Source organism: Falco naumanni, chromosome 15 (assembly GCF_017639655.2).
Source record: "Falco naumanni isolate bFalNau1 chromosome 15, bFalNau1.pat, whole genome shotgun sequence".
NCBI classification, from domain to species: domain Eukaryota; kingdom Metazoa; phylum Chordata; class Aves; order Falconiformes; family Falconidae; genus Falco; species Falco naumanni.
This window is the reverse complement of record NC_054068.1, coordinates 19,897,460-19,924,841: the sequence shown is the minus strand read 5'-3', so window position 1 is coordinate 19,924,841 and position 27,382 is coordinate 19,897,460. Positions and strand designations below refer to the sequence as shown.

At 39.7% G+C, this 27,382-nt stretch overlaps 1 protein-coding gene across 4 annotated transcripts in view; it reads left to right on the top strand.

Moving 5' to 3' along the window:
- The first annotated feature begins 12,523 nt into the window (after nt 1-12,523).
- The window catches only part of ESRP2 (epithelial splicing regulatory protein 2), a 46,768-nt gene continuing 31,909 nt past the window's right edge, over nt 12,524-27,382 (top strand). For all 4 annotated transcript variants that reach the window (XM_040614963.1, XM_040614959.1, XM_040614960.1 and 1 more), the window contains exons 1-3: nt 12,524-12,659; nt 12,871-13,023; nt 14,009-14,137. In XM_040614963.1, the coding sequence (XP_040470897.1) occupies nt 12,889-13,023; nt 14,009-14,137 (264 nt within the window). In that variant the 5' untranslated portion in view covers nt 12,524-12,659; nt 12,871-12,888. The remainder of the gene's footprint in view (nt 12,660-12,870; nt 13,024-14,008; nt 14,138-27,382) is intronic.

Here is a 27,382-nt window from a genome sequence, read left to right as displayed (position 1 = left end):
AAGCAATTATTAATGGCTACACAAGGAGCAACAGTTGCATAGGTATACTGACTGCAGAATGAAGCGGCTTAAACAGGAAGGCATTGCTGGGAGGGGTGGAGGAAAGGTATCATAAAGAAGCATTTATGTGAAAGGAGCACATCTCCTAGGCAGTCATCCTAAAAAAAGGGTCCTGTGTACTGCTGGTAGAAAAGTGAGAGAGTCATATTCAAATCAAATGTAAAAGTAATAAGTGTATAATGGCATTATAGCAGGTGTGAATTTCACCCTATTAAGGCAGTTTTTCTTTGAAGTGTCATTTCCTTTCACTGCGGGGAAGAGGGAGACAGTGATGACTGTGTTATGAATGTGTTAAGTATTACTTAATTCATACTTGTAACACTATTGTGGGAAACTTGTGATCTCTACAGACTTTTGATCATTCTGTATTGCTATATACTCAGCTAATATTCTGCATTTTCAGATACTTGAGAGAAAGTATAAAAAAATATAAACCGAAGGAAAGCTGAGGAAGCCAGAAATGGTAAAAGGGAACAGACCAAGCGTCTGCCTTTGGCCCAAAGTTGAAAACTCCGAGGAAGCAGAAAGGTGAGGTATGAAAATGAATATGTAACAAAGGATCTATGTATATGTGCATGTAGGTATACATCCATATTTGTCTGTAATATGGAATCATGTATTGTGGTGAGTTTGCTGTCTAAACGTTAACATTGCCTTGGTTGAAATAAGATATATTTTGATTTAGGAAATAGATTAGGAAACTGAACTGGTATATTTTGATTCTTAGAAATTTGATTTGGAGTCATTGAAGTTGTTCAAACAGTATATATCTTTATTCTCTAAAGGGCTAAAGAAATGAAACAAATAGATCCCTGAGCTCTGATTTTTCCTTCGTGTATAAACAATGCTCTTGAAATGACTGGATTTTGTCTCACTCAAGGACACTGGATCAAGTAAACTCCTCAATGTTTCACCCCCGTACAAATCTTTCTTGATACATGCTGAAGTTTTTAGTTCATGTTAAAAATTAAGGCAGCAACTGAAGGTTTATAAGTTTGAGAGCATTCCAGTACACATCCCTTGCCTCAGTATTCCTGACCCATTGCACAAACCATCATGCCCAATACCATGCCAAGTTCCCTGTTGAAATGTGACAAATGTTTTTTGTCATCTAGCCTTGATTGTATTGTGGAAAGAAAAATGGAGACTGAAGAACAAATTTTATATTAATTAGCACTACTTGGCAATAAATGTTTGTTGCCCAAAAACCAGGAACTGTGGGCCTGACTTGCAGAATTGTTGGCTCAATTATCCCTTTTCCTAAAACAAACCTAATGCTTTTTGTCAGTGGTCATACAATATTTTTTTTCGACTGAGACCGTGTAATCCTGCATGCCTAATCCACAACCCAGATATTGCCAGTTCTTTAGGATTCTTGTAAGAAAGGGATGCTTTCTCTTCTACATGAGAGAGAAAACGAGTCTATCTTATGCAGCATATTGTCCTTACAACAATGAAGAAGTTACTCTGTGACTCTGGGTGAGTGTATACAGTGGTTTTGTAAATCCCTTTGAGCCTAGTCTTGAGAAAGGCCACTAATCCCAGTAAAAGGGTATTGCTTCATATGAAATTTTTACCGAGCTGTGGAATACATTCCTCCACCCCCATTGCCCAGGCTGTTTGCATACTGGGGCTTTGGTTGCCACTACAGATAAATTGCACAAATAAATGAAACTGGTTGTTATTTTACACCCACTAGTTTTGTTCCAAGCATGTATATGCTCACAACCTCCTTCTTTCGCCCTGCCTCCCAGTAGTATATTGTGACTATTCTGGAAACTGCTGTTCCTTTGAAGCAATGAAGATGCATCTTCAAATGCATTGTCTGTCTCCTCTACTGCTTTTAGGTCTGTGCAACCAAGTTGTAATTCTTAAAGTATGAGTACTTTCCCATTGCATTTGAGCCTACATCATCCTAATGTGTACTGCAGGTTTCATTCTCAGAAAAGCAAAAGTAACAGTAAAGTAACTGATTCCCAATATTTAATTTTCTATATTTGTCTGCCCAATATATTTTCCTCTTTAAAGAAATCTTGAAGGAAACTTGCATTAAAATGCTGTTGATTTTCTGTCCTTTCTTTTAATTGCTGTGATTACAAAATACTTTCATGCCCATGAGCTGGAAGATTCTGATTAAATTCCCACAGAATACAATTACTCACACCTACTCCACCTTACTGCTGTGCTAGTAACTGCATCTTATTAATCATCCTTACAATCCACCCAAGCCTTAGCAGCTACTATAATTTGTAACATGTCACAAAAACGGTAAGAAATACTTGGTGGTAGCCTGAAGTCCCATTTGCAGTATGCAGTGGCAACAAAACAAGATAGTTTCATATCCTGAATCAGAGGGAAGGGTAAAGGGGGAAATCTTTGAAAGTACAGGAATGATTCATCAGTAAGAACGTTTCTAATATGAATGTTCAATGTGCTTTAGGCATTTTTAGGCAGCTTAAGTTTCAGCGGCGAGTGCCACGCTTTGATTATTTTTTTAAGTCGTATTGAATGAGTGTGTTTAAAAATTTTTTCTTTAGGTATACTATGGTTAAAAAAAGAAAACAAACAAAAAAAAACCCCAAACACCAAACCCCCCAACCCCTAAACCAACAGTCACAACAACTTTCTGAAATTTGTTTAAATACTGAACATCGACAGGACTGACGAATAGTTTTATATAATAATTTAAATTAAAGATGAACCAGAAAAAGAAGGATGCAAGTGATCTAGCAATTATACGGTGGTGCTGCCTCAGAGCACGGAGAGGGTTGGTTACATATAATGAACCCTTAGCCTGTCTGCTGGAACTGCCAGCCAGCCTGCCATTACTCTCATACAGCGTATGTATCAGCCCAGGGGGATCTGAGAGGAACCCATTCATTCATTTTCATCTAGTCACAAAGCAGCCACCGATGGACGAGCTGGATTCAAACTGATGAAAGGGGAGGAAATGTATTATCAGTACCCCAAGCATCAAGTATTTTTGAAAAATACGTCTCATGGTAAACATTTCCCCAGAACCTTGTGTGAACTATTTAACAAAAGCTCAAAGACAGGTGATACGCACTGGCTTTGCCAGCCAGCCAAGATCTTAAGATGGAGCCGTTTATGCTTTTTTATCTCCAGTTATCTCTCTGGAGTATAGGCAACTGCTGTTAGGGTTGCACAGTGCAGGAAGTGCTAAGTATGTTCATAAAGGTGTGGCTTAGCTCCCTAGCAATTCCATGGCAACAGGGGCGTAGTAAACTAGCCTTAAGTAAAACAAACAGGCTTTGTGGAAATCAGAAGTTGAGAATGCAAGCTGTTCACATCTCTGTGATTAAAGCAGCTAATCTCTGATTGAAGGTGGTGGGATCTGCAGGGAAAGGCTTGTTCCCCTATACCCAACAGGTTCACAAGAGTTGAACAGATAAATCTTGTGCTTTCAATACCAATGCAAAGGAATGTTTTTTAAAGTCATTTTTGCAAGAAAAAGGGATTGAATTTACACATTATTTCATCACAAACATAATGTTAAATAAGAAGAAAAGCCCAGTATCATTTATTAAAAATCTCATCACCCTGTACAGAACAGCCCATCTTACACTGACAGGAAAAGAGCAGAGCCCATAATACTGAAAAAAATCTCCACCTTTTGTTATTGAGCCCTTTTGCCTTGTTTTCCCCAGAAATTGTTCTTTTAACAGTACAAGTTCAGCTCTTACATAAGGCGAAGCAGATTGCTGGGACTTTGATCTAGCTAGCAAAAATTGAATTTATAGACAGTTTTCCCTTCTCCAGGAATCTAGATGGCATAAGCACGTTTTTCCTGCTATAGATACACCCTAGATATAGATAGATAGATATAGATATAGATGATATAGACAGGGATTCCTGCATAGATAGAAAGCAGCCGAGAGATCTGAAGAGGCAAGACCTGATCTTCACAGTCTTACAACTTCTACAGACAACAGTCTATACAGAGTAGGTGTCAAATGCTACCGGCCGTGACTCATCGGTAACAGTGATAGCCCGCCTGATTGCCTTCAGTGACAGCTGCAGGTGTGCAGCAGTAACTGGCCGGAGGAAATCTCCATGTCCCCTGAGGCCATGCATTCGTGACGCTACAAGGCAGCAGTACCCCTTTCGGTTTCGCATTCCCGAGTCACTGTCTTGTTTTTGCCAGACTGTTTGTGGGACCAGCCTCCGAACCAAATGAGGGAATGGATCCATCTTAAGGAATGCTCCACCAAGCTGAGGTGGTGTGGCACTCCCTGTGGTTTTAGCTGGATCAGACCCAGCTTTCTGAAACTGGATCGATATTTCAAAGCTGATTGATTCACGGTGTAGCGCCACAAGTAGTAGTGCAGAAGAATCAGAGGGGACAATGAGCCATAGGATAAGAATAATATCTTATAAGATATTTATATAAAGGATAAGAATGAATAGCTGAGTCTGGATGAACAAGGTATGCCTGTAATTTATATTTATGTCAAACATTTTATTATGATACGTGTGGCTGAAGTGTATGGTTTGTCATATGTGACAGGCCCAACCAACTCCTGACTACCCCCATTTCATCAGTAGAGGTATGTTTGTTTGTAGTGTATACTAGGGTTTAATCTATCTGAAAATTAACGGAGGAATAGATCGGACTCCTCTGCCTCCATGTGCTTACACAAAGCAAAATGCTAGACAATGGAAAAGAGTGGGTGAAAGATAAACTTATGTCCTAGACATCTACTTCCCCCAGAGTGTTAGCAATAAGTTCACCCTAGTCACTGTGTAGCCGCAACCAGGATGTGCTGGGCAACTTTCTCTTGCCTGTGCCCCAGGATTCTTTCTCTTTTCCTCACCACCATATATTTCAGCGTAGAAAAGGCAAAACCTTGATGCATGTTAGCTATGTCACCCCAAGGCTGAAATAATTACTTGAGAAAAGCAAGGAATGACTGAACAGAAGGTGACATTTCCCATCAAACAAGGGTGTGCCACATTGGCAGAGGGTTGTGGATAAGAAGGTGTGGTGGTACTGGCACTTATAAAACAGCTCTGTCATGGTATGTTATCACAACTCCAGCTTACTGCGAAGGGAAAGGGCAGAACTACTTGCACCTGCCTGCCATGTGCTTCGTTATTATCTGTGTTTATAAAGCAGTTTTGTGGCTATTAAGTGATAAAATGCACTGAATTGAATCATATGGCATCTTAAATTTAAAATTTCTGCAGTATACCAAATGAAAGAATCTAGGTAGAGCTGTACTCCTTTTTTTTATTTTTTTCCCCCTTTTTTTTTTTCATATATTTGTTTTTTACTTGAACATATTTACTGACTGTGCAATATGTTACTTTGAGAATGTTTTTTCTCAGGAATTCATATCACTCTCTAGTATCAGCCAGATGTATCGGTAAAGACACTACTTCTATCTTACTTCCACTGTCTATTCCACAGTATATAAAATCTATCATCAGGCCAAAGGAAGAAGCATATTTGCTCAACCATGCTCAGAGGTTAAACTGAAGAGAGGATTTGTTGAATAGAAACAAGAGAATGTATTTGAGTAAGAAACTGAGGACTCTACTGACATAACTGTAACTATATAATACATTTCAGTGTAAACTAGTCTTCCATGAAAGCAATTGGATCTAGAGGTGCTGTAAAAAAAAAAGAGGTATCTTTGCAAAACCTATAGTTGTCTTATCAAGTTACAAATGGTAGAGCAGGAAATAAGCTCATCTAATCTTCCTAGAAATTGGCATATTAATTCTGCTAGAGTCTGGTAGCAACAAGTCAGGCAACTTTTTAAAGACCATGTACTTACAAGATAAAGGTGGTAAAAACAAAAATACAAAAGTGTATCAGAGGCCTGATTCCTTGGGGAAATTGTTCCATCCTTGTAACTGGAGAGAACAGGACCTCAAGCATGTTCGAAATCCCCGTCAGATCCCAAGTATGTAATAATGGTAGTAGAAATGAAGTGGAGCAAAATAAACATAATCAAGATGAAAGACCAAGAAAGCATTGAATGACAGGTCTTCTATCATGTCTGTTTTGGATGCACATAATTGTATTCATCAGGTTATTATACAAAATACTTCGATTAAATGTTTTTAAAGCCTAAGTACTTCAACAGGTGGTTAGGTTTTGCTTAAGTTTTGCATTTGTATTTTACTTGTATTTATACTGCGGTGAGAAAAAGATGTGCATTAGCATATCTGTATGTGGAATAAGTTTAATTAAATTATAATGAAGAAACAGGTTAAATATCAGAGCAGCTAAATCAAATGGGAACGAAGTATTGTAGGAACACACCCTCCTTTTTTATCAGGGTTTTTAAGTCAGCTGAGAGCTTGTGGTACAATCTGAATAAAAACCCAGAGCTTAGTAATTTCTGCCAAGATACTCTCATGGGGCTAGTGTTGGCCAGTTGTCAGTAAAGCTTGAGAAAATGTAACTTGCATAAATTCATTAATTGTGTAATACATACAGTTGGGGTTTTTGCCTTGAGCAGTTTGGACTTCCAGTATACAGTCCTTTGTATGCACTTGGGGATCAGTTCTTTCATCACTGCTATATTGCAGAATTGATTATCAGCTCTCAGTAACTAAGATATAGCATGCAGATCTTTTCATGTAGGTAGTGACATTTCTATTTCTTATGTTGTCTAATTAGTTTTTATGTTTGCATGCAAGGCGACTGGAGTTGGATATCCAAAGTTCCAGGTTGCTTTGGCTCTCTGACTTTGAAACATCAGTGATTCTGTGTTTCAATGAACTTGCGAGAACTTTCTAGGTCTACAGTGTGAATGCATTTATGTGGGGGAAAATGGGCGGCTGAATATCATTAATTCAGTGAAGGAATGAATACAAAAGTTCTTTTGTAAAAAGTTAAAGGACTGCTGGGTTTCCTGTCTTGCTATTCCTATGACTGGAAGTCTCTGAGTTTCTCTGTTAAATATGAGGCATAAAATGACGCAGACTAAATCCTTCATGTAGACATCAGGTCATTCTCATTTTCTGTTATGAGTTAACCACTTGATTTTTCACAAGAGGATATAAGGTTTATCCTGTTGAACCTTAAGCATGCAAAGTAATTTTTAATTTTCTTGTTTATAAATTAATAAGATTATTTTATTTAATTGCATTTAAATAGTAATAAATCAAAGCCAGCATTTTGGCTTTTAGCTATTGCAGTTAATTATGTAATTAATATATGTATTTACTGGTTTTGCTGAAGTGTGATAGTGGTGGTAGCAGGGATGGTGGTAGTGGGTTTTTTTCTTTATAGCTGGTTTAACAACTCATTGTATTAAACCTCATCATTAATTTTTTACTGTTGGATATGCAGTCACACTGACAGATTTGTAAACTGCTATATCCTTTCAATAGACAAAGGGAGGATGGTTTAGTGATAATAATAAAAGTAGTAAGTGGTTTAATCTAAGGCTGAACATCAATTTGCTTAAAAACCTGCTACAGAAATAATATTTTCCATTGCATTTCCATTTTCATATTATACCTGAGACTAGTAAAACAGTGACCAATTGCAGTGAAGATTTATTTAGGCAGGTTCTAGGGGCAGTAAGGCTTCGCACAAAGTGAATTTTCGGTCACAGGTAAGGTAGATTACTACCTGAAACTTTCACTTGCATATTCATCTCATTAGGTAACAGAAATTGTATCACATGGCTTGTCTAACCACAACTTGAAGATCCTGTCTCAACTAGTTGCAGTGAATTATTTAAAAATTTAGCAGTGAGATCAGACTAGCCGCTAGGAGAAGGTTTCTCACCAGCAAAGCAGTACGGCATTGGAACAGGTTATCCAGGGAGGTTTTCAAGACATAGTTAGACAAAGCGTTAGCTGGTTCAGTATAGTGTTGGCACTAGTCCAACTGTGGGCACAGTGTTGGGTAAGAGGACTTCCAGAGGTCCCCACCAGCTAATAATTCTAGTTCCAGAAAGCTGTTTAGTAAGTTATTTGAAGGAAAGCTGCATTTCTGATGAGAAAAAAAAAAAAATTCACTGTGTATTTGTTGTAAACTGTTAACTTTAATGTAAATCTAGAATAATATTGATGAAAGACACTACTATGCAGCATGTTTTATCTGTCCATAAATCTGATAGAAAAGTAAATGCTTAGATCTTTCAAAGCCTGATACCTGTAGTCTGGAGAAATGCAGCCAAACAGCATACACTTGCACTCAAATGGGATCTGAGCATGTATAAAACCTTTGTAGGATTAAGACTCTGGATTGATTGTCATCCCATAAAGAAGAGAAGCTATGTAAAATAATAGGGGAAGTAATTTAATTTTTATTTATTTTGCCTAGTCACCAATTCTATGTTTTAATTTACTTTTGAGTCAATTGAAATTAAATTCCAACTGGTACAGGATTCTAAGTGAGTGCTTTCAGAATGGCTTGATGGGGCTAATACATGCAAGCTAATACTCCATTGGAAACCACCTTTCTGAAGCACTTCTGCACATTGCCGAGCTTTTGTGAATAACACAGTGGAAATTATTTCATGTTTCTACACTGCATTGTAATCATGACAGACCTACCAGGCAGACCGAAAAATCAGATCTCTCTAAACATCTGGACAGCAATCAAAGAACACTGTTAAGCAGTTGTTCCCATGCCCTTTCCCACTCATTTGCTGTTAAAGAAAGGATGCCAGAAAATTCTTTACATATGGGTTTATGTTTCAGGAATTACACTAAGCTCCTCCTTCAGAAAAGATTGCTACAGTTGCTTATAATCCCATCCAGGAGCCAAGGACTAAAAGGGTGTGAAATATATATGTCTTTTCACATTTACCTACAGCTCACTTACAGAACTTTTACTTCCTGTGCCAGTTCAGTTTGGAGGTGCTGAGGCACACAGATAATTTATTACTATCCCTACTGTGCAAATAGACACCAAAGTCCATAATTCCTTAATTTAGCATCTCTGTTTCTCAGAACTGCAGAATAATTTCAGCTAGGAGAGACCTCTAGAGGTCATTTGGTCCAAGCTCCCTGCCCCACCAGCATGGCCAATTCTGAAGTTAGACCCGAATTCAAAGATAGTTCATTTTTCTCAGGGCATTTCAAACCATTTTACAAGGTTAAACATCATCATAATCATTGTCTTCTTTTTAACTGATGAGTGAAATATTTGTAAGGAAGACAAATAACTTCTCAATATTATACAAGTTCAGAATAGAAGATTGACTTCTAGTTTTCCTGAAAGGTAATTAAAGTATTGCTGAATGTGGCCAGGATATTACTCCAGATCTCATGTCTCCAAGTTTCTTACTCCTTTTATTAGGCTATAATAAAAGGGCTTCAGTGATCAGGACATTCTGTCCACAGGGGGTTTTAACAATACTGTAGTAAAGGTAAAAGGGGTGGTGTTGTTTTCTATTTTTTTTGTCTTTGTTTGGCTTGATTCATGAAGCAGTATAGTGTGTATAGTGAGAATGAATTTGTCACTACAGATTTGTCCATTGCAAGCACAATGCGTTTAATGAGCTTCTTCATCATTCTCATGTGATCTAACTGTAAATCCATTCTATTTTCCAGTTTTGTTTGCTTAAAAAAGAAACAAAATAATCACAATACTGAACTTGCATAACAATGAATGTCCATCTTGAAAACTTCTATTCTCCACCCAGTTACATTTATGAGACATTATCCTTGTATGAAGCCTACAAACAAGAACCTCTATAAATATGCCTGCCAAGATTAAAGCTAAAGGTGAGCAATAACTCTTTATTTCAGCAAGATCTTGGTTACAAATTAACTTTTCTAATGCTTAGTGTACAAAGGCTTGTCCCACACGTTGTTGCAGGAAATGGATCCTGTTGCTGCTCCATGAACACATACGATGTCATTCCTTTAAATTTTTTAGATCAATAACATTGCAGAGACTGGTATAATTAAGGGTTGCATGCAGAGAGATGGAGGGTTGTAGATAGGAGGTGAATGGGAAACTGGTTGCATAATCTGATACTTGAAAATGTCTGAAATCCCAGGAAGGCCAGCATTTATTTAAATTTTTCTTTTAAACATTTTAGAGTATGTTTGAAGTCCATTTAGCTAGAATAGTTTTGAGAAGTCAGTTACAGTAGAATTATATGAGTCAATATAGTCTAGGAGTAGAAACCAGATGGGTTTTGTAGGAAGAGCTACTACATTTTATTAGATGAGCTAATATAATTGTGAAAAGGATGCAAGCTTTTGGGCTCACTAGCCTCTGATACCATGCGTAGATCTGAAGTAAGTTTTCAAGGGTCTTTGGCATTGATATGAATAGTACTCCTTTAATTTGACAGGTTGCTGTAAGTGAATTATGCTACCTTTGTCTTTCACATTAGATCCTAAAAGACAATTGCAAATGTATGGGCATTCTCTGTGCCAGTTCACTGAGGCCTGTGAGCATATATGTCAAGCTGGCCAAGAATAATGACGTGTATGATCTTCTACAGAAATCTGCTAATTATAATCCCTTTCCTACGAAGTAATTACATATTAGGGCTATGAAATGACACCCTCACGAAGGCAGCTAAATTGTAGCAGACTGGTACTTCTGCGAACATAGCTACAGGTAAAATCTGTGTGTACCTTTGTGTGTACAGACACTGCCTCCCCCAAACACCCCCACGGTATATGTGTTTTCATGAAGAGTGAAATAGGTTGGATAAGAGGAACAGTTCTCACACTAGAAAGCAATGTTTTTTTATGGTTTTTATTACAGACTTAAGGAATAAGAATCATCCCATACACAATGAACAGGCTGTTATGCTTTTATTCAGGGTTTTATTTTATGAAGGACTTCTAGACATGTATTGACAGAGGAATATATAGCTGTTGCGTTAATTCAGCGATGCCAGAAAATAAATTGCTGAAAACATTTTGAGTATATAAATATATATGTTACAAATGGAAGTTTTCATGTCTGAGTGGGAATTTGCCCTTTCTGTAACAATGATCTGTCTTCAGGACTTTTTTTCAGGCAGCTGTGCATGTGAGCAGCAGAGACAACAGCTGAGAGGCATTAAACAATTACCCTGTAATGTTCAGTGAGATACACCTGTGCACTGTGAAGCTCCCTGCATGGCCTCTGCCAGGTACATACTTGCAATACGTGAATTCTAAGATAATTCGCATGAGACAGCATCTTTGCTGTACTTCACTTTCATTGAAATAAATGGAAATAGTCTTGGTGATGGTGTTAGCATGTGAATCAGTGTTTGCCAAAGGAGGTCCATAATAACTGCTGTAACTAACCAATTATAAAATTGGCATGTTAAGAAGAGAAAATTTGATGTTAATATTTAAACCCATCAGATATTCACAGTTAAATGTCCAGCTCTGCATTTTCCTATGGTAGACATCAGTAGCTAAATAGCTGCACCATTTTTCATTCAGTGAAAACTGTATTTCACACAACACTAATATTAAAGTACAAACTGAAGATTTAATTGATGAAAAGAAAAATTATGACTGATCTAACTTGCAGCATTTGGACTTTAAAAATGGTTAGTAACTCGTCAGTGGTGGCAGTAAAAAAAACAACAAACCACCAACCAAAACCATGGTCAAAACAGTTTAGAGGCTTTTTGATTGTTATGTCTGCTTTAAAATAAATTTGAGTTTGACAGTTTCTCCAAAAATTGTTTCAGTCCCCGGTGTTACAAAGATTACTGCTGCTCCCATTGAGCAGAAATGCTCATAGTAGCTAAACTAGGTGGTGTTTTCCCATTGGGGAGTCTCCCCCGTGAACCAGAAGAGGTGTAGAGAACAACTGCTGGCCTTGAGCTGCAGTTAATGCCCAGGAGGCAGCTCTTCACCGAGCTGTTGCAGGGTAGGGAACACAGGGCTTTAGATTTCTATTTTGCAAAAAGTCCTAGATGCACTCATTCTCAAAACCCAAAAATATTTTACTAGGACCTGCATTTGCAAACCGTATGCAGAGCAGGCCCTAAAATGCAAAGTACCTTCTGCCTGCAACAGCCCTTAAAGATTCCTGTATAATACTACACTTTTATTATACATTAACGCTGGCCTCGGTAGCTCAGTGCAGGCGCAGCAACGCGCGCAAAAGGCGATTAACGGGCAGGTGAAGACTCGCGCGTGTCCCAAAGCAAAGCCATCGGTGGTGTTTGAGCCACTGCACGTGTGTACTCCTCAGCTTTCCAACAAGCCGGGCCCGGCCGGAGCGCAGGGAGCCCCGCAAGCCCCCCAGGGGCCGCGGTCCCGCAGAACCGAAAGCAGGTAAGAGGCGCTTCCTACAGGCGGAATGACCGAGGGAAAAGGGAGTTTTCCTCTGATCTGCCTCAAAAACCAATCAGGCCGGATCCGCCAGGCGCTGATGCTCCCTGCGTCCCTCCTACACCTTTCGCAGACGCCCAATGGCCTTGGCCCTCTGGGAGATTGACTAGAGTCACATGAGCTGCACCGAGGGCAGGTAACTCAGGAGAGGGGAAGGGGAAGGGGGAAGGGAAAAAAAAAAAAAAAAAAAAAAGCCCAAGCCCAGGCTGGGCTTCTGCCATGATGTCAGAGGGAAAGAAACCCACAGCTTGCTAATTTCACCTCCCAATCAGCCCCGGGAAGAAGGAGATCACCGGGAGCAGGTAGAGATGCGAGCTTTCTCCATTTTTTTTGCCTCCAACACCCTCCCTCCTAAAGAGCTCTTTCTCCTCTCTTGATATTGTGACTCCTCGTTCGCTCCTTTCCCCTTTGATCACTTGGAGGTAGGGGGTGAGCCTTGTGGGTTTTTTTTTGTTGTTTGTGTCTTTCTTTTATTTTTTTCTCTCTTTTTTTGACCTCTGCTTTTGATTGTAGTTGTTTCCCCCTGTGGTCATGACGGCTTCGCACAGTGACTCTTTGGTGGTGTTGTTTGGGGCAACAGCTGGTGCATATGGGGCTAAACTGGGTTCGGATGAGAGGGAACTAATTCTCTTGGTGTGGCAAGTTGTGGATCTACACAGCAAGAAGGTATGGCTTCGACACCCGGTCCGAGGGCGCGTTGCCCGGCCGCAGGGCGAGCAGGCGAGCCCGGCCGCTCGCCACCACCCCGCAGCCGCTCGTTCCTTTCGCAAACGCACCCAGGGGGGGCGGGGGGGGAGCTCGGGGCCCGGCCCCGGGGGTCCCTCGCTCCCGGGTTATTCCCCCTAGAAAGCTCCCGGGTTTAGTCCTTTTGAAAGGAAGAAGTAACTTGGAAAGAAAGTTTGGCCGCTTCCAAACCCCCCTGCCCCCCGTCCCCCTTCGCACGTCTGTAGCTTCCAAAAGATCTATGGACTTTTGAACCTTTAAAACAAAAAGCTGACCCCCCTTTCCCCTCCCCCCCCCCCCCTCCCCCCGCCCCGGGCTGCAGGCGTGGGGCTCCCCGGCAGCTCCGCTGGGTAACCGTTGGACCCTTTGCGGCCTTGTTGCGGGAGACTTTTTTTTTTTTTTTTTTTTTTTTTTAATTTTCTCAAACCCAACGTTCAGATAACCTTTAAGACTTCCATGAATTTGTAGGTTAATCTGAAAATACGCGCTATTTTTTTTTCTCCTTCCAAAAGCCCTATCACAAAAAAGCGCCCCCCCCCCCCCCATCCCCAGGGCTTTGATAATACAAACACGACTATCAATTTCACGAATAGATTCGGGAAACTGCGTTCATACTATGAGATTTCTCCCTTTTGCAGTTTCCTCCCGCAGAAATGGGCGCTCGGTGCAGGAGGCATGGCATGGGAGCGGGCTGCGGCTCAGCGGGGCAGGGAGCGCGGCTCTCCTGGGGGGGGGGGGGGGGGGGGGGGGGGGAACCGGAGCAAAAGGTTTCCCTTTGTGAAATCGCCAAATGCTTTTGCCTCGTTGCGATCGTTATCGGGGACGTGATACTGCACCTTTCTGATTTTTCTGCGGCCTGACCGCCTTGTTAAAAAGAGCTACCTTGATGGTTCTTCACTTCTGTCCGTAATTTCTGAAATGTTTTTAGGTGGGGACGCTACATAAATCCCTGGTGAAAGCAGACAACTTGGACTTAACGGAGCAGTGTCGCGAAGTGAGTGGCTTAACACCAGAGGGGCTGAGCAAAGCTGAACCACTGGACCGGGTTCTTCAGCAGGTGAGGTGCTGCTGTGGGAGCAGGGGTTATTCAGGGTGAAGCCTGGGGACAAGACTCAGTTGATCTGATAAAAGAAATAGACTTTAATTTTGCCTTTCGCTTTGAAATTGCTAGCAAGTTGTTGTGCTTATTTTAAAGTAAACCCAAAGGAGACCTGAACCATTTGAAATGGGAACTCCATAATTCTGAGTTATGTGCAGTACCAGAGTATTTGAGCTGATGCACTGGTCCTTGGAAGATCTAGCTCCTGATTGTTTTGATGGGTCTCCCTTTATTCCCAATTTTTCTTAATCAAGCCTTAAAACAGTAGGCCAATAAGAGCACTATTTAATTTAGCAGTGCTAATCACACTTTCAAAATCCAGGTGGCGTGTTTTAATCTATAGGTTCACTGCTATGTGTATTCAAAAACTTGACCTTTTCTCCTTTGTTGTTCTTAAACTTAGTTGAAATCTTAAAAACTGTACTTTCATAAAACATCAGCTGTGCTTGTTGTGTATCACTTTTCTAGATGGGCTTGGTTTAGTGGATTATGAAGTGATTGGGTTTTCTGTTTCTATGATTTGCTCTTTGGCTCACTTAATATCACACTGAAACAGGAAACTGTAAATTTGTATCATCCTCGTGGTTCAAGAGGCCCCAAGTTGCCTAAGAAAATTCAATGCAAGTGGCATATAGGTAGGCAGCTCCTGAGCTTGCTTGCTTTCACTGTCTCTTCCATATCCGAAATGTGCTTGAATGGAAAAATACAATAGTGCATTTTTGTGTAACACATAAAGCTGGCTTTCCACACCTTGTCTGAATCATTCGTAGGTGTGTTTCAGCAAGAAACTTGCTTAGGCGGTAGAACAGGTTCATGTTGCTGTAACTTCTGGTGACACAGATAACTTGGCAGACTAGGTCCTAACCCTGTCTGATATTGAGTAGTTAACACTTGCACTCAGGAGTATCTTTGAAAATAGAAACGTGTAACTTCTGTGTGTCTTGAAATCTGTCAACATTAGCTGAAGATGACGTTTATTCTCTTTCTACTTGCACTAGTCATGCTAGAGTCCAAAACCAAGGTGAGAATTTTTTTTTTTTTTAAGCTTCAGAATAACCCCTGAGAAAATGTGCAGTTGCAGGTTTGATCTTGTCCCAGATCTTGCACTAAAGACATCTGGAACAGCTTAGCCTAGTACACTCTGTTTACCTTTATAACAGACACACTTTAATTATACTCAATACTTTATGAGAGATTGTATCTTATTGCCGTAAATTGCACTGTAGGTGGGTCTGCTTTAGCAAATAAACGGAAATACTACCTTTGTGTGTAGGTGGGTAGAGACTCTTGAAAAACAACCATTTTTTTCCTTTTTCTTTGGCATATCTGTGCAGCTAAATAATGATTTTGCTATTAATTGCTGGATGCCAGTTGTGATGTGGCCAGTTCCATCGTAGGTCTTCTGGAACACACTTTACCTAAGCTCATCTCCATTCTCCATGTTTCCTGACTCGGTGAGATTTAGGTGAGAATTGATTGATCCTCCCATTTGCAATGGTGGCAAAAAGCACAATTCCGTGTTCTTTAGTACTAGATCTTTTTCTGCATTTTTGAAGATAAGTCAATCCATATCAATTGCATTGTGTGTTTTACGGATAACTCAGGTATTTGTCAAAACATTTTTTTTTTCTCCCTCCCCCCCCCAAGTGTTTTGATTAGCAAAAGCCCAGGTGGGTGAAGTGGTTATTTGAAAAGGCAGAGGAAAAGGAAGTAGACTCTTACCTTGATTTGAGATAATGTTATAGAGTATGTGAAATTAGCTTTCCACGCCCTGCTTGGATTGTGGTAGAAAATTTGATGATGTAGCTGAAAATCACTCACTTAAGCACACATCTCAGTCATGGTAATGAAAGTTTCAGTGCCTGCTTCTGGCTTTTGCCTTGGGTTCCCAGTCTCTGCATGTAGAGGGAAGTGAGAATTGCTAAGCACAAATCTGTTGTAACTTTTCTCTGGTCTCTCCCAACCTCAACCATTCTGTGATTCTGATGCTGTGATTTGTAACTGGTAAGCAGTAGGTCAGCTACTGTGGGTCTGGAGTTTTTCCACTGATAACTGAAAGCCTCCATTTATTGCCATTTAGTTCACTTTCCAGCAATGATAGGGTCTACCAAAAGCCTGTAAACTGTGGTTAAGTCTTTACTCTGCTTGTAACAACGCAGGAATGATGCATCATTTCAATTTTACTTCGTATTCTTACAGTGTTGCGTCTCACATGACTTTCTACTTGAGTTAGTCTTAAGAAATATTCTAAAATATGGTTCCCCACTGATATATTTTTGCTGTGTAATTTTACAAAGTAAGATGCTGAAGCACAGTGCTCCCGAATAACTGAGCTGTTTTCTGCAGTGTATATTCTATACGTTTTGCTGCAAGTTTTTAAATACTGTATAGGGTAATAAGCTTTTGATTTCGCAGATGCTAGTGTATCTATGGGATCCAGCTGTATTTTCTAATAGGTGATGTGCAGTGTTTTGATAGCTATGTTTTGGGTTGGGAGGGGATATCCAGATAATGTACAAGTATTAGAGACAGTTACCTGAAGTCATAAAATGTGTGCCCTTTGGAAGCAGTCTGCTTGATGTCAGTTCAAAATGGCATTAATAATTTATCTCTGTTGTTGGACCAATAATGGTGAACTTGCAGCTGCTGACTGGGATGTGTTGTAGTTGCAGAATGCTACTGAGTAGAAAAATGTGAGGATTTTTTTTTTTTTTTTAACGAAGTAAGTGGGAGATCTCTTGATCAAGTATGTATTTGGAAATGTCTTGAACCTGTGATGTAATTACCCACCCTACTTACTAAAGGGAATAGTGTCGCATGCGTTACTGGGACATTCTTGCTAAGTTGTTCGGATCCTCATGTTGCAGGACTGGCTTTTTCAGCATGTTATTCATATTTTTCTAAATAACTGCTGGAGCTTTATGGTTTCCAAGCTTTTAAGGGAGGAAATTATTTTCAGATTGCTCTCTGAAACCTTGCAGGAACGGAAGCTTGCTTTTAAAGAACAAAACCAAAATGAACTTTGCCTTTTTCTCAGCCCCGTTACTCTGTCATCAAAAAGCTGACATCTTCATGGGCTTCTCTGATTCTAGCCATGGCGGTTTGAAGTTAAAGATAGAATACCAAGTTGGAAGTGTGGATTTCTTAAGCCTTCCCATACAGAAAACCTGGCTGAATCAGCATGACTTGCCTTAAGACATGTTAGTTTCCTTTTGCAAGGCAGTATTTGCATGTCTCCCTGACAAAGGATAAGTCTCAGAAGAGCTAATAATTTTGGAGAGCTGTCTGTAGTATTTAGCTGTAATTACCATCTTTCTTTGAACGATATATATAAAAGGAGAGGCTCTCATGAGAGCTGGGTCTGGTTTTGAACCTATTGAAAGCATCCAAACTTAATCTATGGATTGACATTTAAGTATTAAAAAAATTGTTTGAAAGACTGACCTATTCTTGCTATCTTTCATCCCATTGTACGTTGAATGCAATACACCAATGACAGATTTGATTCATACACTTAAACATAGAAAGGCAAAGCTGGGCCTTTTTTCCTGTACTCCTAAACTATGCATAAACTGAAAATACTGTTGGGGTTGCCACTTCATCAGGTGATAGCAAATTACCAGTTCTCTAAACAGCCTTTGGCTGCCTATTGATCATCCAGCTGAGCTGCAGGTGCAATTTATTTTCTCACATATCAACAAATACAGCAAGAAACAAGCTGGTTAGATGAGCATTTGGAAACAAATGGGGTGGGGGGAGAGGTGGAAGAACCAGTGAATTCCTCTAACCTGATAAACCTGTTACAGCTTTTTTTTTTTTTTTTTTTTTTTAAGAGGAACTTGTTCTGCAGCCTCTTCTTCACAAAGCACTAGCAAAAAGTTTTCTTGGCCAGCTTACCGGCTGTCACACCTTCATTTTGGATAAATGATTTTTTGAATATAGTTTTTTTTATACACCTCTGAACCTTCAGACTGCAGAAAGAAGCCTGAATATGCAGGAGGTGGGCTTTTGGCTTTGGAGGGTTTTTTTTTGGAGGTGTGTGTGGTTTTTTTCTTTGTTTGCTTTTTTGTGAGTCTTGTGGTTGCTCTTCCAACTTCAGATTGGTGACGGCATCATGTCAAGAAAACTCCTAATATAGTCTGTATTTTTGAATGTGTGCTGGGTGTGAGTGCTGAAGTTTTGGAGCAGGTGTTTGGCAAACCTTTGGCAAATGTTACTGAGCCGGCTGTTCTCTCCACAACAAATACTTAGGGTGTAGTTTCACAAGATTTGGCTTCAGCAGTGAAGCCAGCTTCTTTCTTGCCCCTACACCATACTTTCCCATCTTTTTGTTGTGTCAGTAAAACTCTTTGTGAAGCTGTGCTGTAAACAGGAGCCCTGAAATGAGCAGGTAGGGTGGGAACTTCTAAGCTGCTTTGCTGTCCAAGCTCACGTCCCATGAAGCTACACCCTTTGGTTGTACTTTCATGATCCAACATGTTTGATGGTGATACCAGCCTAAGGTATTCCTGCCCCCGCATCACGTTCTCAGCTGCAGTTGTATGAAAACTTTTTAGTGGCATTTTTCACTTGGGTAGGTGCTGCTGCACGGACCTCCTTCACCTGGCTTCTGCCAATGCAGAATTTTTCAGGACTGCATGTGAAACTGAGGCAGGGCACTGCTCTGAGTTAAAACCAGCTCTGGTGCGGAGCAGTTCTGCCTGATGTACAGCGTGGCAGATCAGGTAGTCTTTCTGAGGGCAGTGGTAACGCCAAGGTGTGGGCAAGCAGTGTGGGTGAAAGAAGTGTTTTAAGACAGGTTGGGCTCCCAGGCAGTTTGTATTGTGAAACTGTGCCCTTGGTTGGGTATCAGCAGTGAGCGATGAGGATTTCCTGATAGTCACAAGGCAGCCTTCAGGTTGTCAGGGCATAAACTCCTGCTCTTACAGGAGGGCAGAGTGGACTCTGGGCATGTAGCCCTATGCAGGGCTCTTACTATACATTAGCATCTCATAGCTCCCTACTTCCTTTGATAAACTTACATGAGCATTGCTTAAATTAGGTCTGATACCTAACAATCGTCAGTCTTTGTTTGTGGGGAAGTATGGATGTGCTAATGCATCCTGTAGCTAGCTGCTGGCTGTTACAGTGTGGATTTTTTTTTTTCTTTGGCAATGAAAATGGATAGCTAACTTTTCTTTCAGAACCCTGGTTGTCATTCTGTTGTTGATGGTATAGGTAAAGTATTTTTCCCTTTACAAATCCTCTGTGCTCCCTAGCTCCCACTACGTGATTGCTGAAACATTCAAATCTGTTCTCTTAAAAACAGAGAAGAGTTAATAGCAGAAACAGTTCCTCTGTTATGTATATTATATATATGTATATATGAATATACATGTGTAGATCACGTGAATACATTTGTTAGTGGCAGCTTTTATGTTCTGTTAGGTTTTGTGGAAAAGTGATAACTTTAGCTTCTCTGAAGGTTGCAATACTTTCACCTGAATTCCTCAAGTATTCCCTTAAACCTTGGTTTGTTCATATATTAAGGTGCTTTTCACCTCAAAATGAGCAGTTAGATAAAGAAATTTGTCTAAAGCTGCATATTCTTTTCTTTGCATGCATAAAAATGTGGCAGTCTTGGCTAGCTGGGCTGTCTTCTCTTAAAATTAGAAGTGCCAGCACTCATTAGAAGTGAATAATTTGGCCTTGTGATTTGAGGATGAGCCTGAGTAGACTTTTTATGATAGTGGATGCTGCTGCTTGTTCTGGCGAAGTTAAACAGTAACGTTAAATCCCTTACCAAGTCTGGGTGCATTAGCATATATAGAAAAATAAACTTTACTATGACCTGTGCAGAGTAGCCTGAAATGCCTGTCTTCACACAGTGTGATGCTGTGCAGCATTTGAAAACTGTGTCATTAGGACATTTGAGTGTTCTTGCAGCTGTAATATTATAGCTGTATACTGAAATTTTCTTGAAATTGTATTTGAGCTTTTTATTTAAAGAAAGCTTCATTGGAAGACAGTTTAACACACTATAGAAGCCTTTTAATACAGAGATTGCTGGACTACATGATCCTCAAAACTTTGAACTTCTTTCCTCTAAACTTGCTGTACGTAGGTACTGAAAAAGTCACTGAAAATCTGTTAATGAACTATTGTCAGGGTTTTGAGAGGTGACTGAGGAAAAATAAATGAGAAACTAAGGGATTTGTATCCTGCCATTTTGGCAAGAAGTATACATGCAGTGCTTCTACAGGTTCTTAGATGTTAACATTGAAGCATCTTAGAAAACTTTGTGTGGATGCTGTGGATTGTCTGCAAACCTCTACTGTTGCTCTTTTCCTTTGGTAGCATTTTTTATGGTTCTTGTCGCAGCTTTTGAAAGTGTTGTACAGTCCTTGCATCTGTGTGTTGGTTTAGTTGGATTCCCACCCCCCCGCCTTTTATTAAAAAAAAACCAAACACCAAAGGTCCTGGGTAGTGAAGTGCTGTCAAATGAGGGCAACATCTCTGTCAACGTGTTGCAGCACTTCTTAGCTGAACAGTTAGGTTTAAGACTGATGCATAGATCCTGGAATTGATATTGCTAGCAAAGCAGTGCTGTGACCAAAACTGAAAATGCTGCTTGGAGATTAATATTTTTTTTTTAAGCAACATTATGTCAACCTTGTTTTGTTGTATAATTTCTGTGGTTAAAATTGGAACTTTTGTGTCTCTTAATTGGAAACATAAACAGTAATTCTCCTTCTTTGCATTCATATCTTTGCCACCTCCTGTCTGCTCTGGAAGAGCTTTATTTTTTTCTTTGTAATAGTTGCTGCTTTGCATAAAAACTGCAGAGATACAATGTTGTTTTCCATCATGATCAATTTCTGTTAGCTGCAGCCTTATTTCAAGAAAGGAGGAAAATATTGGTACTCTGAAAGGCTTCTTCATGTGTGTGTCCTAAGAAACATGACTGAATCAGAAGTCATGTTTGCTCTACAAGCCATTTTCTCAGTGCTTTGCTCTGATAAATCTGTGTTGATGTTCTTTAAACTGTTCACAACTTACCCCAATATACCTCTATACAATAGACTCTGTTCTTGCTTTGTTTGTAAACAGCGGCTTTACTAATCTGCCCTTCATTCATTAGTTCCCCCTGCTGTGAAGGTGTGAGTTATAAGATAAATATTACACAAAAGGTATTAGGAATTGAAATTTAAATGCTCACAGAAAAAACAACCCTGCTGGTTCTCCTAAAATTTTGTTTTAAAATATTTTAGTTTCTTTTCCCCCCTGCTGCCTTCTTTGTTAAGCTGCAGCGAGCAGAGAGGGGCAAAAAGTGTTGAGAAGTGGATATTGTGTTAGCATTAAAATGTTGGAAAGAAACTTAATTTTAAGGTTAAGGAACAGCTGTATTCTCTCTTGCAAAACCTTGGCTTCTGTGATGATCTTAAACACCTGTTAGCTTAAAAGAAAAGGTTCTATTACTTGAGCTCTAGGGCAGTCTCTGAATTAAGTTATCATTCTTACAGAAGTGAAATAAAAACTTAATTAGTGATGTTTCCAACCTCTGGTTCTAATTCTAGAGACACTGAAGCATGTGCTTTAACATTGTAATGAATTGTGTAGACATTGGCAGTGTGTGAAATTAAATGTCTTTGCAGAGGCTTTCCTGCTAAGTAATTCTGTTGCGGTGAATTGCACTAAGAGTGAAGTAGAGCTACAGTATGCAACTTGGGAAATAAAAGTGCAAAAACCACTGTGGGGGTTTTGCTTTGTGAGCAGATCTTACTGTAGCTGTGTACCTGAAAGCCTGAAAGTTAATTTAGGACCTCTTGGCAGCTGAAGAGAGACACAAAACAGTGTGTAACACATCTAACATCTTGAATCAAATAACTGTTGGAGCGGGATGCATGGGATTGAGAACTGGAAAAGACATAGCAGTCACAAGAATATGACTATGACAGAGTTTGGGGGTTTGTTTGATTGATTACTCGAGTGTATTAGCCGATGTTATTTCTTAGAGCAGAATTAAACTGCTTACAGGATAAACTTTTGCGTATGCTTAAAGCATGTGAAATGGCACCATGTAAATATAAGTGGAGGAGAAAAAAGTTGCTGCTCTTGTGGTGTGCTTAAAGAAATAAAAGAGAATATAAATTGAACCCCCTCTTCCTATAAACCTCAGATGCTGAGAGTTGATTACAAGAAGCTGTGTGACTTGCCTTATATTCCAGAGAACTCCTAAGTCTTTTCAGTCATAATGAACACATTTTGGAAACAAGGAACTACCTGAAAGAGAGGATGTAGTTCTGTAAGAGGAAGCAATGTCTAAATGATGTCACTGTTAATGTCCTTGTTCTGTACTGGACAGGTCTTAATCCCTTGGAAGTGTAAATCCTGATGTTACTCAGTTATGAACTGTTAAAATATTAGAGATGATGATTTCTTACACTCATTTTTCCTTCCCCCCCCCCCCCCAAACTATCAGTTCTGTGACTTTTAAAATTTTGCAGATTAAAGGCAAGCTGATTTAGGGATCTGCTACTACTTTTCCATGGTTTTGTGAAAGCTTGTTGAATGAGAAAGGGAAAACTCCCCATTTCTGAATCAGAGTAGAGACAGTTTATAAAAGTTTGACTTTTTTGCTGATGTTTGTAAGGGTTTGAGCAAGAATCACTTGGATTCTTATATAAGCAAAGATACTTCATGGATCTTAAGGCTGTTATTCAGGAAAGGCCATGCCTATGAGATTTTACAGTATTAAGTTTAATGGAAAGGCAGGAATATGAAAGAATCTTAAAGGAACCTGAGTGGTGGATAATAGGTATGTCTTCCTTCTTTTTATGTCTTCTCTTCTTACTTTCCTTAGATATTACTACAAAAAAAACCCTGAAAAACAACCCAACAGGAAAAAAAAAAAGCTTTAATTTTGCAGGTATTGGCTATTCCCCTACAACTGGTTAAGCTTGCACTACAAACAATGAGGTAGTGTTGAGCAAATAGAGCAGTACCATGCATTACAGTCAATAGAGCCAGTGCTAAAGATCACGTTGCTAATGAAAGTTTGTCCTTGAAACAGAGGTAAGTGGGAGTGGGGGAGGTATAGAACACTGTGTGAGAGAGCTTGTGCTTAAATCAAGACTTTAGGAAATATAGCAGTCAGTGTTAATTAAAACCTAGAGTTTGGAAGGTATGTTCAACCTTGTCTTTCAGGCTGTAATGACTTGCTGTGTGAGTTGAGCTGATAGCAAGCAGCCTGTGAGGAGTGTGAGGCACCAATGTAATCCTGCTTGAAATGTAGGTAAAAGGTTGGCAGAGTATGGATTGTTTTGCATTACTAATATTCAGAGTTTCCTTTTGCTTAAAGGCAGACTCATGAATAATCTATGCTAACAAATATGAAGGTATTCTGCAAGATACACTTTTTTTTGTGTTTTTTTTTTTGTTTTTGATAGCTAGTGGGCTCTTTCATACAGTTTAATTTAAAGGTGAAAATTTATTTTATCTCAGTATTTCCTTATTTAGCAGTTTCCTGACACATAATATGGTAGTAAAGCAAGTCTAGAAACTGAAATTCTTATGTTGCTGGACTGGGGTGCCTTATCTTACACAAGGGTAACTTCAAGTAGCTTATTTGATGGAGTACTCTGCATATTTCAACACTCTCTTATTAAAACTGATTGTGCTTTTGAAGATAAAAGCTGTGACCTGATTGCTGTGACATTTAGATGGTCTGAACCATGGTCTTGCCTTTTATGCTTAATGCATTACTTGAATTAGATGCTGTAGATACCATAGCTGGAAAGCATGCAAATAATCTGGTGTTGCAAACTTCCATCTAAGAAATAATTAATCAAAAATGGTCATAAAATGCTCAAGTAGCATGGCTTGGACAGATCTTTGTCTTGGCAGAAGGTTAGATTTTTGCATTCTTTCCTAGGAAGAATTAAAACTTTTAGTTAGCTATTTACTTTGTCCCACAAAGACCTAAGCCCAATTTAAATGAGCCAAAGAAAAAGAAATAATAGGGAAGTTTCACCCTTAAGACAGTCCTGAGTCACAATGGTCTGTTTTCAAAGCTCTACAAACTGTCACTGGGCAGATAAAGCTTGACAACTGTTGCTCCATTTCTGTATTACGTATCCTGCCTGTTGCTGAACCATGCTAAACAAACTTATTTTTATGCAGAAAATGAGCTGTAGGCTGCCCTCACCTAAGCTTAGTTTCCAGTCCTCCTGTGTAATTCTGAAGGAGCATGATTCATTCTAAAGTGCTGTTCTATGTTTTGTTGAATGGAAGGATGTGATAAACTTGAAGAGTACCTTCCATTTTTCTCCCTTGAACTCTTGCAATCAAGGTATACATGGGCTGTGTGGAGAACTCTGTGGTGACCTCTGTGATGACAGTGAGGAGGACAACAGGGGACAGGGTGCTATTACCTCCTGGAACTTCAGCTTCCCAAGAAAGTAAAAGATAAAAGGGGATGCAAACAAAATTCTGAATTTTTAAATGACTACTTCTGAAGTTTTGTGATATTTGGAATTCTGTGACAGAACCCCAAGCATAGGATAGTTGAGACCTTAACCCTGTTAGTTTTGTTAGCTTATGCCATGGGTGGAAAATAATTGGTTTCTCTTCTGTGAGAGAGGCAACAGTATGAGTTTGTGTCTATACAGGCACCCAGTATAGATGAAGCTGCTTTGGAACAGCAGCAGAAGCAGCAGGGTGTGCGGTACCACCTGCTTTGCTGTTGTTGGACCTTTGTTCAGGACAGAAGACAAAATGACAAGAAGATTAGTAGGTAATAAGAAGCAGCATAATATACTTGAGAGGACAGTCATGGTGCTTGAAGCTCAGTGCCACATCCTTCATCTCCCTGAGACTGAGGAGAGCAAATTCCAAAGTTGTGTGGAAATGCTGGCTGGTTTGGGGAAATACGTACTCGAGAGAGATGTATGTTTAGGGTGGCCATTGTGACTGATTACTCCTTTAGTTGTTTAATACAGCTCATAGTACCTCAAGAGGCATAAGGTGATACAGAACTTCACTGGTCATATTGAGCAGTTATATTGTCTGTGGCATGCTGGAAATGAAAACCATGCTTTTGTCCAGGCTAGTCTTTAGTCACCGAATCTCAGGCATTAGTGTTCAGTGGAGCAAAAAATTGCTTTCCTCTTAATAGGAGAAATCAGACTGGCCATACTGGTTTTGAACATTTCTAGTGAGCGGACCTGCGCTGCTTCTGTCATCTTCTGCAAGTTTTCCTTCCAAAGAAATGAAATCAAGGGGCAATTTCTTTTTCATGTTTGTGTCTGTATAGTATCTAAATACAGTATTTTTTTCCTATTTTGCTAGAGGGGGGGGGGGGGGGGGGGGGGAAGATAGCTGCAGCTTGTGGCTGCACTGTGGCTTGCACTGTTTTTTTTCCATCCAGCAATTTCAGTACAAGGTCACCACGTATCCATTATCAGATATGTGGAATAGCAGTTAACAGATGAACAAAGGCAAGGGCTTACTATAGGATTCTCTGTTTAAAAAGTTACCTAGCACAATAAAGGGTTATCATACTTGTAAATACTGCTGAAATGCAGTCTGTGCGCCTCCCAGTAGTATTGACATGCTTTAAATTCCTCCATAGCATGGATAAGGCTGACATTATCACTAGGGTTTGAAGACTGAAGGAGCAGAAAACTGCCCTTGGAGAGTATTGTAAATAAATGTGAAACCCTCATGGGTGTAGGACCTGAGGCACAAAGTCCAGGTGAAAATATTTCCCAAAGCTGACATGTCATGGTGTGTTGTGTGTGTTCAAGCTTTGTATAGCAAACCTGTGGCTTGTTACTCTTGAGATTTCTCATGCTGTATTAGCGCCTTTAAGTCTTAAGGGAGACTTCAGAGTTGTTTGGGTATTTGGTTTTCAGTGGTGCTCCAATCTTTTCATGTTTTGGTGGCAGAAAAGTTCTGTTAATCAATTTTGGCTGCATCTCACCTCTTGATTCCCCCCCACCCCTGGTGACGTTGATGTAATGATCTTTAGTGTAGCTGCAGAGTATGCAAAACGGCAAGAGTCCAAAAGAGATTACAGAATCACACAATCGCTGAGGTTGGAAGTGACGTATAGATGTCGTTCCAGTCCAGCCTCTGGAAGCAGGGTCAGCTAGAGCAGGCTGCCAAGGACCGTGTCCGGCTGGGTCTTGAATATCTCCAAGGACGGAGACTCTGCAGCTTCTCTGGGCAGCCTGTTCCGGTGTTCAGCCCCTGGAGATCTCCTTTCAGGAACCATACCTGCAACTACGCAATTGGTTTTCTGTGTTTTCTGGCAATAAACTGTAGAGGACTTTGCATAAAATCAGGCTTTGAGGCAAGAACTGCAATATCTCTGCCCGTTGAAACAGAACGTGTAGTACAGAGCTTTGGGAGTTTGTAATTTGGTTTCCATGCTTCTCTTAGCTGAAAGAAGACAGATCATTGTTACATGCTTTATGCTACAAGCAAAGAATGACCCACACCAAAGACCTAAAAGGCAGTCTAAAACTCTAATGTAGTGAATTACAGTGATGTCTAGTAAGTCATGATGATTTTTTTAAACACAAGCAAGACTGGATATTGTATATGGCTATAGACAGTATGGCTTTAGTCAAAGTGCCCGTGATGTGCGTTGCAAAGTGGCAGTGTATATGATGATCATGGGTGAAGTATGTGGTCTTATTGCTAGGAGAGCTGCAATTAGAAAAGTTTAACATCTCTTTTTCAAGTGACAATTCACGAGTGGCAAAGTGTGAGAGTATGCATAAGAGTGAACCCTGTTTCTGGACTGGAAAAGAAGTGCTTTATGTGGTCCCTACTTAAGTTGTTTCTACAACATAAACCACTGCTATATATGTGCAATTCTGTACGTATCTTGTAGTATTATTGATTTGTTTTGTTAAATTCTATGTGATAATCTGATAGACTGCAAGCTGTAGTTCTCAAACTTCATAATGCTAATAAAATGTAACAAATTTCTTAAAGGAAATGTTGAGAAATACAGTGATTTAAAATTTAGAAATACTCTGGATTGTTAGACATGCAAACATGAAAGCTCAGCTGGTCTGATGAGATTTTTAGTATTATAATTTGTGTCACTATATATAATTCTATACATAAACATATGCATAGAGATACATATATCTGTATATTAGAGCTGCCTGCCTGCAATGGTTTTTATGCTACCTTCCACCTTTCTTTCTA